General features: G+C 41.9%; 1 protein-coding gene across 10 annotated transcripts in view; it reads left to right on the top strand.

The window, feature by feature from the left end:
* Positions 1-1,153: 1,153 nt before the first annotated feature.
* Positions 1,154-14,388, top strand: part of ubr4 (ubiquitin protein ligase E3 component n-recognin 4) — a 62,553-nt gene continuing 49,318 nt past the window's right edge. For 5 of the 10 annotated variants that reach the window (XM_084069859.1, XM_084069867.1, XM_084069866.1 and 2 more), the window contains exons 1-14: positions 1,154-1,284; positions 3,644-3,741; positions 4,387-4,490; positions 4,786-4,915; positions 5,391-5,536; positions 5,714-5,816; positions 6,131-6,272; positions 6,754-6,878; positions 7,830-7,954; positions 8,123-8,182; positions 8,402-8,592; positions 9,197-9,296; positions 9,650-9,787; positions 10,532-10,649. In XM_084069859.1, coding sequence (XP_083925985.1) covers positions 1,160-1,284; positions 3,644-3,741; positions 4,387-4,490; positions 4,786-4,915; positions 5,391-5,536; positions 5,714-5,816; positions 6,131-6,272; positions 6,754-6,878; positions 7,830-7,954; positions 8,123-8,182; positions 8,402-8,592; positions 9,197-9,296; positions 9,650-9,787; positions 10,532-10,649 — 1,705 coding nt within the window. In that variant the 5' untranslated portion in view covers positions 1,154-1,159. Of the gene's footprint in view, positions 1,285-3,643; positions 3,742-4,386; positions 4,491-4,785; positions 4,916-5,390; positions 5,537-5,713; positions 5,817-6,130; positions 6,273-6,753; positions 6,879-7,829; positions 7,955-8,122; positions 8,183-8,401; positions 8,593-9,196; positions 9,312-9,649; positions 9,788-10,531; positions 10,650-14,388 lie in introns of all 10 variants that reach the window. The other 5 variants (XM_084069864.1, XM_084069860.1, XM_084069865.1 and 2 more) reach the window with 1 other exon arrangement.

Below are 14,388 nucleotides of genomic sequence, written 5' to 3'. Positions count from 1 at the left end.
AGCTCACGAACAGGTCGCTTCGCGCCGTGAGCTTGTAGTTCTGCTGTTTTTTATTACTTCTTTAAAGGTAGGGTAAGTGATTTGCTTTGGTTAAAATAAGTGTTAAATAGCTCTATATTGTGATAGTACTCATTGCTATAGAGTGTTTGTTCAGTAAAAGGAGTCTCCTTGTCTCTCCACCTCTTTATTAAACAGAAAATGCATTTTTGTTTCAGTTTCAGTTTCATTTCAGATTTTATCCAATCAGGACAGAGAACTCAATCAGGATATAGATTAAACAAGTGAAATTGGAAGTGATGACACTAAGAAATGAGCAGACAAAATTGGAACTGGAACACTATAAAAATGAAGCTTAAAAATGGGTAATTTCTCCTGATTGGCTGAGATTTCGACACCTACCGGAAAATGTATTTTCTGTTTATTAAAGAGCTGGAGAGACAGGGAGACTCCTGTTACTGAACAAACACTCTATAGCAATGATTACTATCAGAATATAGTGATTTAACCTTTTAACAAAATACTTTTTGTTTTAACCAAAAAATATCACTTACCCTACCTTTAACTCTTTATTTGTTTATGGAAATTATTGGATTTAAAAAAAACATTTATTCATATGGCATATATTTCCATGCCAACCACAAAGGTGATGCTGCCACAAATCAGGTTCTCTTCTCTTTGGATTATATCCACAACAGAAAATAGTCAACAACTCTGTGTATTTTTTTTTTTTTAATAAATAGATTTCTGCAATGTTGATTGATTTAATATCGTATTAGCAAGTTCATTGTTTGATTGATTGATGTACTTTTTAGTAAGACATGAGAACATCAGTACATGGAAGTACAAATTCACAAGGTCTACTAAACTGGGAGACTCATTAAGCACTGAGCTTGTTTAAGATGAGATCCCCATGCACACACATCATGGTGAAGTAGTACACGTTTTAGTGCACGTAGTACAGTTAAGTCAAAAGTTATAACACAAAAAAAAGTTATAACACAAAAGTTATAACACAAAAAGCCCTGGGGGGCAACTGGGTCTTGTTATATAGGATAGCTTTCGGCCTGTGAGCGCCCCCTATGGTTCACTTTCGGTTGCAGTGTTTTTTCTTCCTGTAGCTCTAGGTTTTTTTTGTTTTTTTTTCCGACAGAGTTTCAAGATGGCGTCGAGCGGAGGAGACGGAGAACACGAATGGACAGCGGCTGTCCGACCGCTTCTATCTGCTTCGTACACGGCTTTTGAAACGAAAGAGCTACCTCAGCTTATTGGATCTATAATAAACAGGTAATGTATTACATTGTCAGTGAATTACGGGCCGCTGTTTACTTGGATATCAGCTGTACCCACCTGCAGCAGCTGCCTATCTACCTTGCTAGCTTGTTAAGTCAACTTAGCTAGCTGCTGTCTGACTGGTATTGGCTCCCACTGACGTTAGCTAATGTGCTAGCTAACTAACTTATAATGCTATTAAGCCTTATACTCTCTGGTAACTCGCAAGCCATTACGAACAAGACACAGTCTACATTTGGCCGAGATTGTAGTTGCATTTGAATGCCGTGGCATGCAAATGTTACCCTACGTTGTGACAAACGAAAAATTGCTTTATCATTAGCAAGCTAACACAAACAAGCAGCTAGCTTATGGGCCTTGGACCCAGCTGCCCAACGTTAGGTAAGTTCCCAAGGCCCAGGAACAGTACATTAGCAACGTCACTTAGCGTATTTAACCCGGTTAGCATATTGAGACAGCCACATGGATTGTTGTTGACGCTTAATTTCGTTATTTTAGCATTGCCAATTCAATCATTAGGGTGTTCGCCAGTCAGTTGAACGGTCATATAGGTATGTGGGTGGTTGGACGGAAAATGTAGGCGTAGACCAGGGTTCTCCTCGGATTGGAATAAGACGATGCTGCTGGGTCAGGTGATTGTTTAAAAATGATAAACTTAACATTGGTGTTGTTAAGAGATTGGATCATTATGATTCATATTTTGAGTGGATGTTTGTAAGTTATGCGTGCTGATATACTGCTTACTGGTAAAAGGGGTGGTGCAGCACCAGTGTCAAACTCCTGAGAACTTGGTTGGTTATTATTGTCTTGGGCAGTTGTCATTGTCACCAGCAGCAGGGATTAGGTTCAGTGATCTAGCCCTGAATTTTGTCGAACTCATTATACAAGAATAGTATGTACTGTGTAAAATGTAGTGCTGTCTGCTTAGCAATAGCATGCACTGTGTTTCAAGTCAATAAGACAGGTCACTTAGGTACGGTACTGTGTGGTGGGGGGTTGTCATTTGACACCCCGACTCAGATAGTTAATCATGAACTGGGTGCACTGAGGGGGCTCAATTAGCCTAGGTGCTATGATGCTATTCCTTGTTCTGTTTTGATGCAACAGACAAACTGCAAAGGAAATGTGCAACTCTATACCTGTAGCCTGGTTGCAATGCATTATAGATTGTGAGGAATAATTTAGTTCCTGAATTGTAACCTTTTCAAGCGTTTGCCTATACTTTGAGAAACAGGCTAATTGCCCATGAAACTAGAGTTGGAGGAATAGACTAAAACGTTTTGAAAATTAGTATTATTTGTCATCTAGTTATTTATAACCATATAACAGGCATCATCATCCATCATAAAACGCACTGTCTGTAGGTTGGATGTTTGGACATTTCAGGCCGGAAAGCTCCTCTAAACACATGAGAAAGCAAATAAGTATAAATTCCTGTTTATTACTAGACCTGAAATCAGTAGCATAAGTATGTTACCCTTCATGTGCCAGGCACACAAGTACAGACAAAAAAAGGGAAACATTCTTTGAATTTGCAAGTGCTGTGTGACTGTGTTACATCATGGCATGATTGTCAAATGGCTGTCGCATATGATCTGATATACGTTTTCAGGCTTGGAGTATGGACCGAGATTACTCCTGACATGGTGTTAAAACTAACATGTAGATGGAGATAGTTATTTAATCTTAAAACTCTTTTCAATGAAAATGTCCTAGTGTAGCTTTAATCTACTGAACAGTGTGGTCACCCAAAAAGTATACTACCAATACTGTTGGTCATGAGATTCCACCATAGTAGCGTTTTCCATAAACATAGGCAGTTTAACATTTGAGAAGGTCAGACAGGTAGCCGCTAAGCAGCTCCACTTTTCCTCCATCTGCCTGTTATCAAAACACAAATTGGGGGGCCGGGGACTTCTCGTGAGGAAGTTTGTTGTGGAGAAATCTTTGTTAAGAAGCAGGTCTGTGAGTGACACAGTTGAAATGGGACGGAACCAGATGCTCAAAGCCAAGATTTTAACTATATTTTAAGTAATTTGCAGCAATGCCAATGGAATCTCACACTGTTCCAGTAGCCATCTACTCTGCAGTGGAGTAGATGGACACGTTATGAGCCTTTTTAACTTTCTGAATATATATTTGGTCACTAGAACTCTCCCCAGCCCTCAGCCTTCTCCTTATTAAATCGTTCTGTGTCCATCTAGGCTTTCTCATCACTTTCAAATGTGGAGAACAGAAATGCCATAAAAGTTTGATAATACCCACAAACTACCAAAACCTATATGGTAATTATTATATATGCTTAAGGACATTTGTCAGTACAAACAAAATGTGTTCTAATTGTCATTTGCAGCGAATCTGAGATTCTTCACCATGACAAACAATATGAGCCTTTCTACTCATCGTTCGTGGCACTCTCTGCACATTACATCACCACAGTATGTGGACAAAGTAAGTATCTTTCATTTCCTCATTGCCATTCTGTTTTCTCACTTAATTTTAAAACGTGAGGGGGCCTTCACAGGATCCTCCCAACAAAGTGGCTGTAGTGTGTTCATGGGTGGGAACCCAGGTGGGCTGGGGAGGGCAATCTGTCGTTGCATTAGCTACTCCAGGTTGGTCGGGGTGCTTTTTCAGCATGGAATGGAGCTGGGATGCGTTATGCACTCACAGTGAAATTGTCACTGTCGGGTGAAAAGAAGCGGATGGCAGAAGTGTCACGTGTACTGGGGGAGACATGGTTATCTGCACCCTCCCCAAGACCAAACAGTAGGGGTTAGCAGTGACAGGTACTACATGGTGCGATTTGGGATTGGTAACTATCGTGTCTAAATTGGGAGAAAAATGGGGAAAAGATGAATACAAATTTGTATGCAAGAAGTATTAATTTGTGCTCACATAAATACACATTTGTAAAACAGAACATTAACGATTGGTGCAAGTTGTGAGTGATTCATGCATTTTTCCCCCCAGAATACATAATGGCCTATACATTTTTGTTGTTCCTTTAAACAAACAAATTAACTAAATTATGCCAGATTGACTAAATTAGGCCAATCTATCTATTCTGTGTACTTGATATTCTGCTTATTTTAGTTCCCAGGAATCAGTTGCTGTCGGTAGCTGCAGCATGCAAAGTACTGATAGAATTCTCCCTGCTGAGGCTGGAGAACCCAGACGAAGCATGTGCTGTGTCACAGGTAAGCCAAGCGGTGTTTGACAATAGTTTTTTTCTTTTTTTTATCTCTGAACTTGCCTACAATCCCTTTAACAACTGTTTAACTTTACAGAGGATAATTATAACAGGATTACTCTGCACGCTTTTATACCCAATATTATTTCCCAAGTATCCATACATTTTTATGTTAACAATGAATAAAAATAAATGCAGTGTTGTTCTGAGTTAAATGGTAAACTGTCTATAATGGGAATGCATCCATTTTCACATTTGTCTGTTTGATCAATTTAAACTATGTTGTTTCTTCCTCCCTTAAGAAACACCTGATCCTTTTGATAAAAGGACTTTGCACTGGCTGCAGCAGACTAGACCGTACAGAGATCATTACCTTCACTGCTATGATGAAGTCCGCCAAGTTGCCTCAAACTGTCAAGACGCTTTCAGATGGTAAGTCTGCTTTAAAAGGATTTACAAAGGTTAAAAAGCAACACTGGCCTACAGATGCATAGAGCGAAAACAATGTCGGAGGTCATAGCAAATTGTGGTAGTCACAACAATATTAAAGTATAGCCGCACACTCGTAGCTGCCGATGCCAATAATTTATTGTGGAAACACACCAGTCACAACAATACAAACAATACTACAAATATACTTTTCTCAGTTTAGGTGCTCAGGTACTTATTTGGCTTTATAGGGCAGAATACTGGGTATGTCACAACATTACTGGATGGAATGTAGTCATTTGTTTGTTCATTATTATGGTAGAGCAAACAAGCAAATTATTCAGAAGTGGAAAAGATAACCCACACTGATTGCAAAATTTAAATTTTCTACAGTAGTGTGCATAAAGCTGGGGACAGCAGGCTTTGATGTTGCTAAAGTCATGCCAGTAAGGTGTTTGTCTTCTTTTTAATATAACAGTGGAAGACCAGAAGGAGCTGCCCAGTGCTGTGAACCCAGAGCTCCGACAGAAGGAAGTGCAAATGAACTTCTTCAATCAGCTGACTTCAGTTTTTAACCCTGACCTTACCACCATCTTGGCCTCTCCGTCAGCACCGCACATGCAGGTTTGTATAATCAATCCATGAATCAGCTCCTCATTGTGGTAATTAATTGAGCCGCCCTTGAACCATAGTTCACTGCTAGTCTTGTCATAGTGTTAACTCAGCACTGAAATGGCAGGAATCCATTTTAATGGCCGTTATCCTTTTTTTTTACTTTTGTGCTTACCTCACTACATGTAGGCTGAGAGTGATTGTGATGACCAAACAACAACAGATCAGGCCATTCAGGCCAAGATGAAAAATGCCTTCGTCTCTCAGAATGTGTCAAGCTTACAAGAACTAGGTGAGTAGATGTTGGAGTTTTTTTGGGGAGTAGAATTGAATTTACTAATCCGTTGTTTAACTTTATGTTTACTAATAACCTTGAGGACAACTTGGATGTGCAATGATTGTTATTCTTGAATTTACAGGTAGTGCAGTATAGCATTCAGTATTAGATAAAATGTTATATACAATTATAAATGTATAAAACGAAAAGTGAATTATTTTCATGTTAACGGTTAACTGTGTACACGCCCCTGCTAGCACCTAGTGAAAGTTCTCCCATTTTTGTGCATTTGTAAAATTCTGTTCATTCCTTATGATTTATGTGTTCAGGTGGGTCTGAGAAGTTGCTACGAGTGTGCCTCAACCTGCCCTACTTTCTTCGCTATATCAACCGTTTCCAGGATGCTGTATCAGCCAACTCATTCTTCATCATGCCTGCAACTGTGGCTGATGCCACTGCAGTCCGCAATGGGTATGTCAAGTAAATGCATCTTAAGTCATGTCTTTGTTGGCTGTTCGCTCTGTCCTGTTTGTTTCATTAAGTTCTTAGTTGGAAAAAATGTATAAAAAAATGACACAAGCAGCTAAAATAGAGATACCAAAGGGAAGGAGTCGAGGCCATAAGGTGCACAATGACTTACAGAGGTCTATTTTGTGTGGTTTAACATGCAGTTCTCCAGAATGTAAACGGAGGGACAGAAGGCTCTTAGATCGCATTTTCCATAATGTGATCTGTACCTCTTTTAGTATCAATGTAATGTTTTTATTGTTGTCTTTGTATGTGACAGCAGAGCAGAGAGATTTCCTCAAGTTGTGTATTATTTTATTTATTAGAAAATTGGTATTGTTACATACATGTTTTGTATGTCCTCTGTCTTCTTGTGAAGTCCATTATGTGTCCATATATATACATACACAGAAGTTTGACTTGATTTGTCTGAATCCATGTTCAGGTTCCATTCACTGGTGATTGATGTGACTATGGCTTTGGACACACTGTCCCTACCTGTCCTGGAGCCCCTGACACCAGGCAGACTACTAGATATGACCGTATTGGCTCTGAGTTGTCTCTATGCTGGTACGTACTAGTGTATTTAAGCCTAACAATCACTATCTTTTAATAGAAACTACTGTATGCCATTGATCAAATAATTCAGCTAATGGACGACAGACCTGCCATGTGCCAACCTGTACGCATCTTTCGTACCAGGCGCACATTTTGACATGAAAGTACGCTGGTACGATTTCTTTGTCCCTCCAAAGTACGAAAATAGTGGTGGCGCCTTGCGAGTTTGATTGTGCAGAATGTGTACCACGTTATGCCCTGAGCAGAGCGCAGATTTCTTTCTGCCAGTTTGCATTCTCATATAACATCAAACAACCTTTCTCTATTGATCTCTCTCTCTCTCTTTCGCACACACACCCTCTCTCCCTCTCTCTCTCTCTCCCCCTTTCTCTCTCTGACACTCGTCCCCTCAGTATGGCTCTGTGGAACAGATGCTGCGTGTTGTTACGATAGTAAATCTCCTCAAAGACAACAGAACTATGTTGACAAGTCAATGTTGGTGCAAGAGATTCGCTGGGAAATCAATGTTTTAGCTATGTGTTTAATTGGTCTTCAAGTGTTAATGAGCTGTAGGCAGCATACATGTGCATTAAGTTTGCATGACACTGATGAAAACAATTAAATTGTGATTAATCAATATAGCTTATCAACATACATTTTTGATAATGGTATCCCAATATTTGTGTTAATAAAAAGCATATTATTGTTGAATAACTTATTGACATGGAGGCTAGTGGGAAATGACCTGCGTGCGCAAAAGTGGTGCAAAAGCACACAAGTGTGCTACTCAAAACATTTTCCCAAGGTTGGCAGGTCTGTAGCGACCAGAATTACAACATTTTAACATTATAGAACATGAGTTCTGCAATATTGATGCAATATTAATTCAGCAGTTAATTTGACCTTGTTTTTTTGAGAGTTTCTGTTGTATAGTAGAGTTTAACCAGGCCCTGTTTTCTTCAGGTGTAAGCGTGGCTACTTGCATGGCCATTTTGCAGGTAGGCAGTGGCTTGCAGCTTCGCTCTGCCTCCACAGGGACAAAGGAGGAAGATTATGAAAATGATGCAGCCACCATCGTCCAGAAATGTGTGAGTATTACAGATGTCTACAATAGATTTGTGACATTGTTTACTGGTTCAACCAAAAGAAAACAGATTAGCGTGCTAATACAGATTGCATTGGTCATATTGGATTGTTTTTTTACATGGTAGAAGATATGAAAAAATTATAAGTTCAATATTTGTGTTTTTAAACAGCTGGAAATCTATGAGATGATTGGACAAGCCATCAGTAACTCTCGTAGAGCGGGCGGTGAGGTGAGTACTGTACCTGAATACCACATCTACTGAATTTTGTCACAAGCTCAGTTCATGCAGCTGATCAGAAAATGATAATTTACCATATTTTATCAACAATTGATTCCAGTTATCTGTCAAAACATGATTTAAGATTGTCTTTTTAAGCACTGAACTATTCTAGTAATGATGGTAGTAGTAGTTTAGTTACAAGCTATTTTCCTTTTTTGTATTGAACAGCACTATCAGAACTTCCAGTTGCTGGGAGCCTGGTGCCTGTTAAACAGCCTGTACCTGATCCTCAACCTAAGCCCCACTGCCCTGGCCGATAAAGGTAAAGAGAAGGATCCTCTGGCTGCACTGCGTGTTCGGGACATCGCTGCACGCACCAAAGATGGAGCTGGGTCCCCTAAACTTGGCCCTGGGAAAGGGTGAGAGTTGATATATACTCCCATGAATGAAATTATATGATTACATTATTCACTGCTTAGTCAGACAAGACCACAACTGTCATGTCACAGTTGTGGGGAGTCATTATGATAGGTCTCTTATTAGTATCCCTTGCTCTGCTTAAATAAACCACATAGACATACTACCTCCATCTGAGAAGCCCAGTGCTGGAGGGCGCCAGTGCTACAACAGCTCTCAATTATGCAGAAATTGCCTGACATTGCATTGTAATGTGTGTTTTTGTTAGTTTTTTCACTGTGTTGAGGCCAAATATATTGTTTTATGTAAGTAAGTAGCCTTGCTGAGCCATGTGGCCCATAGGTCAGGGCCATACTTTCTGTTGCGTAAGGCCACTTGATGTACAAGTACATCTCCAGGGCCATGATGTACAAGTACACCACCTGGACATGATGCTAGTATGTTGCAGGGAGGTATTGGGTATCATTTTTATAGTCTGGTATGACCAGGCCTGGGCTTGAAACCCAACCTCCCAATCTCAGGGCGGACACTCTAACCACAAGGCTACCGAGTTGGTGATTTGTGTGGTAGGATCCCTTAATTGATGAGTGTTTCTTTTTTCCAAAGACACCAAGGGTTTGGAGTTCTGTCTGTAATCCTGGCTAACCACTCCATCAAACTCCTGACATCGCTTTTCCAGGACCTTCAAGTAGAGGCCCTGCACCGGGTAAGCAACAATAAAGTGAGTTGAAATGTAGTCTCGCAGTAGCCAGATAATTAGATGGATATCTAACGTCTGTTACACAATTGGTGGGCCTAACCACCTGTGACTAAACTGAAATGAAGTGTGAAATGATAAATTAAAATTGTTGCGGTGGTGTCGCTTACCAAAAATAGCAATCAGCTTGTAGATTGGCTATTCTTGGTGTGCAAAATCATCATTCAACAGAGTATAATTTAAGCATAGATGTTAAGCCCACCAATTTAAAAAATCTACATTTTTACCTGGTATCGAAAATGTTACAGTGAAAAATCACATGTAACCATCTCGGCTTCCTTTTTCTCCTACCTTCCCAACAGGGCTGGGCCAGTGATGGACCCCCAGCTGAGCTCAACATCATGGCTCAGAGCACCTCTATCCAGAGAGTCCAAAGGCTCATAGACTCTGTACCACTGACCAACCTGCTCTTCACCCTGCTCTCTACTTCATACAAGAAGGTAGTAATTGACAAAGACGGGAAAATATAATTATCTGTGTTTGTTGTTGAAAAGTGAACGTACATCTTACTAGTAGCCGACTGTCCGGTATCCTGTATGTATGGAGATCTCCTGACTTCATTCAACTTAATTCTGTAGTATTCTGTAGTAATCTGGACAACAACGTTTGTAGACCACTTTAACATGAGCAAATTTGGACCTACTCCAAACACAACCAAATAGAGCAAGCTCTGTTCTAAATCCAAACCTTAACTGGCTTCCTGTAATCTATTACGTTCTTGTAAAGTTCCATTGCTGTTGTACTGTATATCGTCACTCATTGAATGCCTCAAATTACTCAACTGTAACTAAATGTTGTTTTATTTGATATACAGTAAAACATTTAGGGCTGTGCCCGACTCGGTTATTTCTTTGTTGAATCAGATTCGGCAGTTCAATATGGTGATTCTGTGATTAGTTTTATACTGTATCTGAAGGTCTAGACTAGAGTGACATACAAGGCACTACACACACACCGCTGCCCCCAGCTTTAAAGCAGGCCCGGATCTAGGCCAATTTGCGCCAGCCTTCTTTAAAGAAGATGTTCCAGAAAGCTAAGCGCTGTCAGGCCTGAGAAAGAAAAGACCGCTTGACTCAAAGAATCTCAGTGATCTCTGAGGAACCTCTGGCAGATACTTAAAATAGTCGACTTCCAAAGGGCAGCCCTACAGTCATCATGCTGTCCTCATGTCCTTCGTCCATCAGGCATGTGTGCTCCAGCGCCAGAGGAAGGGTTCAGTCAGCAGTGATGCCAGCGCCTCCACTGACTCAAACACCTACTATGAAGACGACTTCAGCAGTACAGAGGAGGATAGCAGTCAAGGTAATGGGCATTATTCTGTATGATAATCTGATGCATAAACACTGTAGCATCCATACTGTAGTAGGATGTGAGGTTCATGCCCGAGTTTATGCTACCAGTCTCTGCACTTGGCTAATTGTGACTTTGGATAAAAGCATTCATCAAATGTTAAACATCTTTACACTCAAACAGAGAGCGTCTCCTTCCCAAACCCCAATGGTTCTAATCAGCCCCCCGCCCACAGGAGTGGCCCAATTCACTCACAACTTGCTACAAAAATCGATCATGAAAAAATATATAATCTCCTACATTCCATTTTCCACCTTCACATCTGTCTCCTTCTCTAATAATCAAAAAGTGCTATATATTTCATCTCGCACTTTACTTCCGGATGGTTCGTTTTGCACCTTTTTTTGCCACATCGGTCACGGGAAAGAAATAAGCGCTGCCGTGGTCTATGGAAACGAGCCCAAAAGTGCACCCAAATAAGCCCAAAATCGCTTATACAAACAGTCAGACCTGGCAACGCAGCCTACGCCAATCATGTGTGAGAGATCTACAAGCTATGGGGCAGTGACGCCACCGTATCTTAGCAACAACGACAGCGCTCACTCTCATTGGTCGTGTCATGCCAGGAGCAGTCTCCAGACAATGGCATCGCAGAGAGCTTGCTGTAGCCATCACATTCAGTCGCTGCAACGACGGACAGGGAGCTGTGATAGTGGCATGTGGCTAACACTAACGTCGCTGTCATGCCTGCAGCGGCTGTGCAATCACTTTGTCAACAATGCACGTTCGTGCGGCGAATGTTATTATTGCTGCTCCGTTAGTCCATTGTACATGGTGGTGTATGTATGTTGTGGGCTTGTGGAGAACTGTGTTGCTCCACACAACAACTCCAGTAACTAACGTAATGGCAGGACCGCCCCGTGCAACGCACGTTTAGGCTGCATTATGGTAATATAGTAATTTCAGATAGTTTCGGTCCAACTAGGGCAGTGGCTCTCAACCTTTTCATATTTGCACTGGGGACCCCCCCCCCCCCAATTTGTTTGACTCCATTCCACAAGTCAATATTGCGAAAATAGCTGATCTACAAGCTCACAACGCCTCACGTTGAGAGGCGCTGTAAGCTTGTAGATCGGCTATTTTCAACATGTTTGCCTCTCTCTTATATTATTTGACAATTTGGCCAATGTTATATAGTATAGTTTGTTGACTACTTTTGTTGCAGTAATGGTCTTTTCCTTTACTTTCGTTTTTTTATTGTCTCCGCCAGGCCGAAAGGCATGGCGCGAAAGTATCTTTCACCCCCTGTCTGTCCGTCCATCTGTGGATAGCTAATCTCCCACATCGTTGGCTTGCCTTGATCGCAGCAAAACTGTGCACACACACTCCCTGGATGCCAATTCAGAACCTGCCCCATTTTTTCTCACATGGCCCTGTTATAGTGCCACCAGGAGGCCACTTTTTGCAAAACACATTTTTCCACAGTACTCCTACATATTTTGTCCAAACATCACGCACATCGGTACACAGTATCTCTATAGTCATTAAAAAAACGGCTCCTTCAGATTTTTCATATTCCATCCTGATTGGCTAAAAATGGCTTACAAAGTTTGCAGGATTGCTCCGTTTTGACCAAAATGTCTCAAATTATGAACACAGCATGCACTTTCCGTGCAACTTTGCACCCACATTCCCACTATGCCCAGGAAGACATTCCTCTTGAGAATTTTCTAATCAGCCTCATGGTGGCGCTATAACAGCCCGATATGTGTTTTCGCCTATAACTGCACCAATCTGTGTAAAACTTTGTATGTGCACTCTCTACAGGTCAAGGAAAAACCTTTGCCCTGCATTTTTCACATCTACCTTTTAGAGCGCCACCAGGAGGCCGACTTATGTAAAACATATTTCTTTACATTACTCCTTCCGATTTTATCAACATTTCACGCAAATCGGTACACATGATCTCTATAGTCATGTGCTCAAGACGGATCTGTTTAACTTATCATATTCCATCCCGATTGGCTAAGATTCACATCTAAAGTTTGCAGGAGTGGCCCGTTTAGAACAAAATGCCACAAATCATCAATGCAGCGTCCGATTGCGGTCAACATTGCACGCACATTCACACTATGTTGAGGAACAAGTGCTACCATTTCAACATTGGCCCGTGGGGGGTCCCCACCGACAGGTTGAGAACCACTGTATTAGGGGAGAGTCAGTGAGAGCTGGATAAACGAGGTAAAATGTGCCAAAAGGAGTCTGTACGGCTGTCGATAAATGACCACATGACGTCGGTGGGAGAGGACATATTGTGTCTTTTGGACAAACAGCAGCGTGGTGCTGATGTTTGTTGTGTGAAGCAGCTTAATGTCAGAGTATTTGTGTTGGAGCGCCTCAGTGCGGCTGCAGAGCTCATGTGCAACCTCTTCCAGAGAGAGATATAGACAGAAACTCTGCTGGAGAAAAAACAACACTGCTGGGCATTGACTTTCATATGGACATTGATCTACACACTGCAGGTATGTCTGTTACACACACAACATCAAACTACACACTACAGGTATGATGCAGCATTTGCATTCCAGCCAGCACACCAGCGTAGTTCCCATATGGTTTCAAGGTGGCCTAAACCATATGGACCCCATGTCGGCAATGTCAGTGTGGACATACGTGTGTTCTACCTGGCCCTTAGGTGGCCTCTACCTAGGCAATTCTATGTGGGGCCGAGGTGGGTCTTAACTGCGATGCCCATGCGAGTATAAGTAGCTTCTACCTGGCCCTTAGGTGGGCCCCAACTAGCCATGTTTATGTGGGACCAAGGCGGGTCCTAACTGGGTTTGCCCATGCAGGCTTTAACTGGGTTCTACCTGGGCCCTAGGTGTACCCTAACCAACCAGAGTGCAGTGCCCATCGCTCCAATTGTTGTGACGTCAGGGCTCTCAATACTGCACATTGGTGGAGGAGGAGGGGCCGCAGGGCGACCGCACACATCGCTGAACCAATGGTAGCCCACGGATGTTTCCTCTGGGGATTTACAATCTGCCCCTCTATGCCACATATCATCCGCACTACAGGGTCTTCACTGACCGAGCCACGGCCCCACTGGCCCTCAGGACGCTACGCCACTTATATGAGCTGCCAAGTGGCCGCGGGCGCTACGTGGGCGTGGCCGCGGGCTAGACGCGAGCCCCCGCGTAGCGGGGGCGAGCTTCTAGTGTTAAACAAAGACAATGGACATCATACATTTTCCCCCATTGTTGATCATCACCATACTGATAATTTCTTCAATGCAATTGCAAACAATCAAAATCTGATCTATATACACCTTAAAATACAATTCTGATTGTGTTACTTGCTGCAAATATTTGTTCTACTGGGGATTAATATGGTGTGAAAATATCAAGGCATTTATTTGATGCTCTTATCCATGGTAACTTGCAGTCAGTGAGCAGTTATGGCCTCAGTGACTCAAGGACACGCTGTTCATCACTGATATGTTCATTTATTCTCTCCATTCAAAATAGTCAGTCTGAGCCAAAATAATAAGAGTAGATGTTTTAAGCTACAAAAGTGCGCTCCTCTGAGTCTGAGCACAGATCTCGGCCAGGCCTGGTTGCCTACCCTGAGTTTGTACGACAGTGTTAGTGTTTGTGACGGCACATATGGGCAGAAGTGAAAGTGGTTTTGGAGGACCGTTCTATAGAGGCCCCTCAACATGCGATTATAATTTGGGTATGAGTATGATTGG

Source organism: Gymnoscopelus microlampas (assembly GCF_963454915.1).
Source record: "Gymnoscopelus microlampas genome assembly, chromosome: 10".
NCBI lineage: Eukaryota > Metazoa > Chordata > Actinopteri > Myctophiformes > Myctophidae > Gymnoscopelus > Gymnoscopelus microlampas.
Note: the sequence above shows the minus strand (reverse complement) of the source record. Positions and strands in the feature narration are given on the sequence as shown.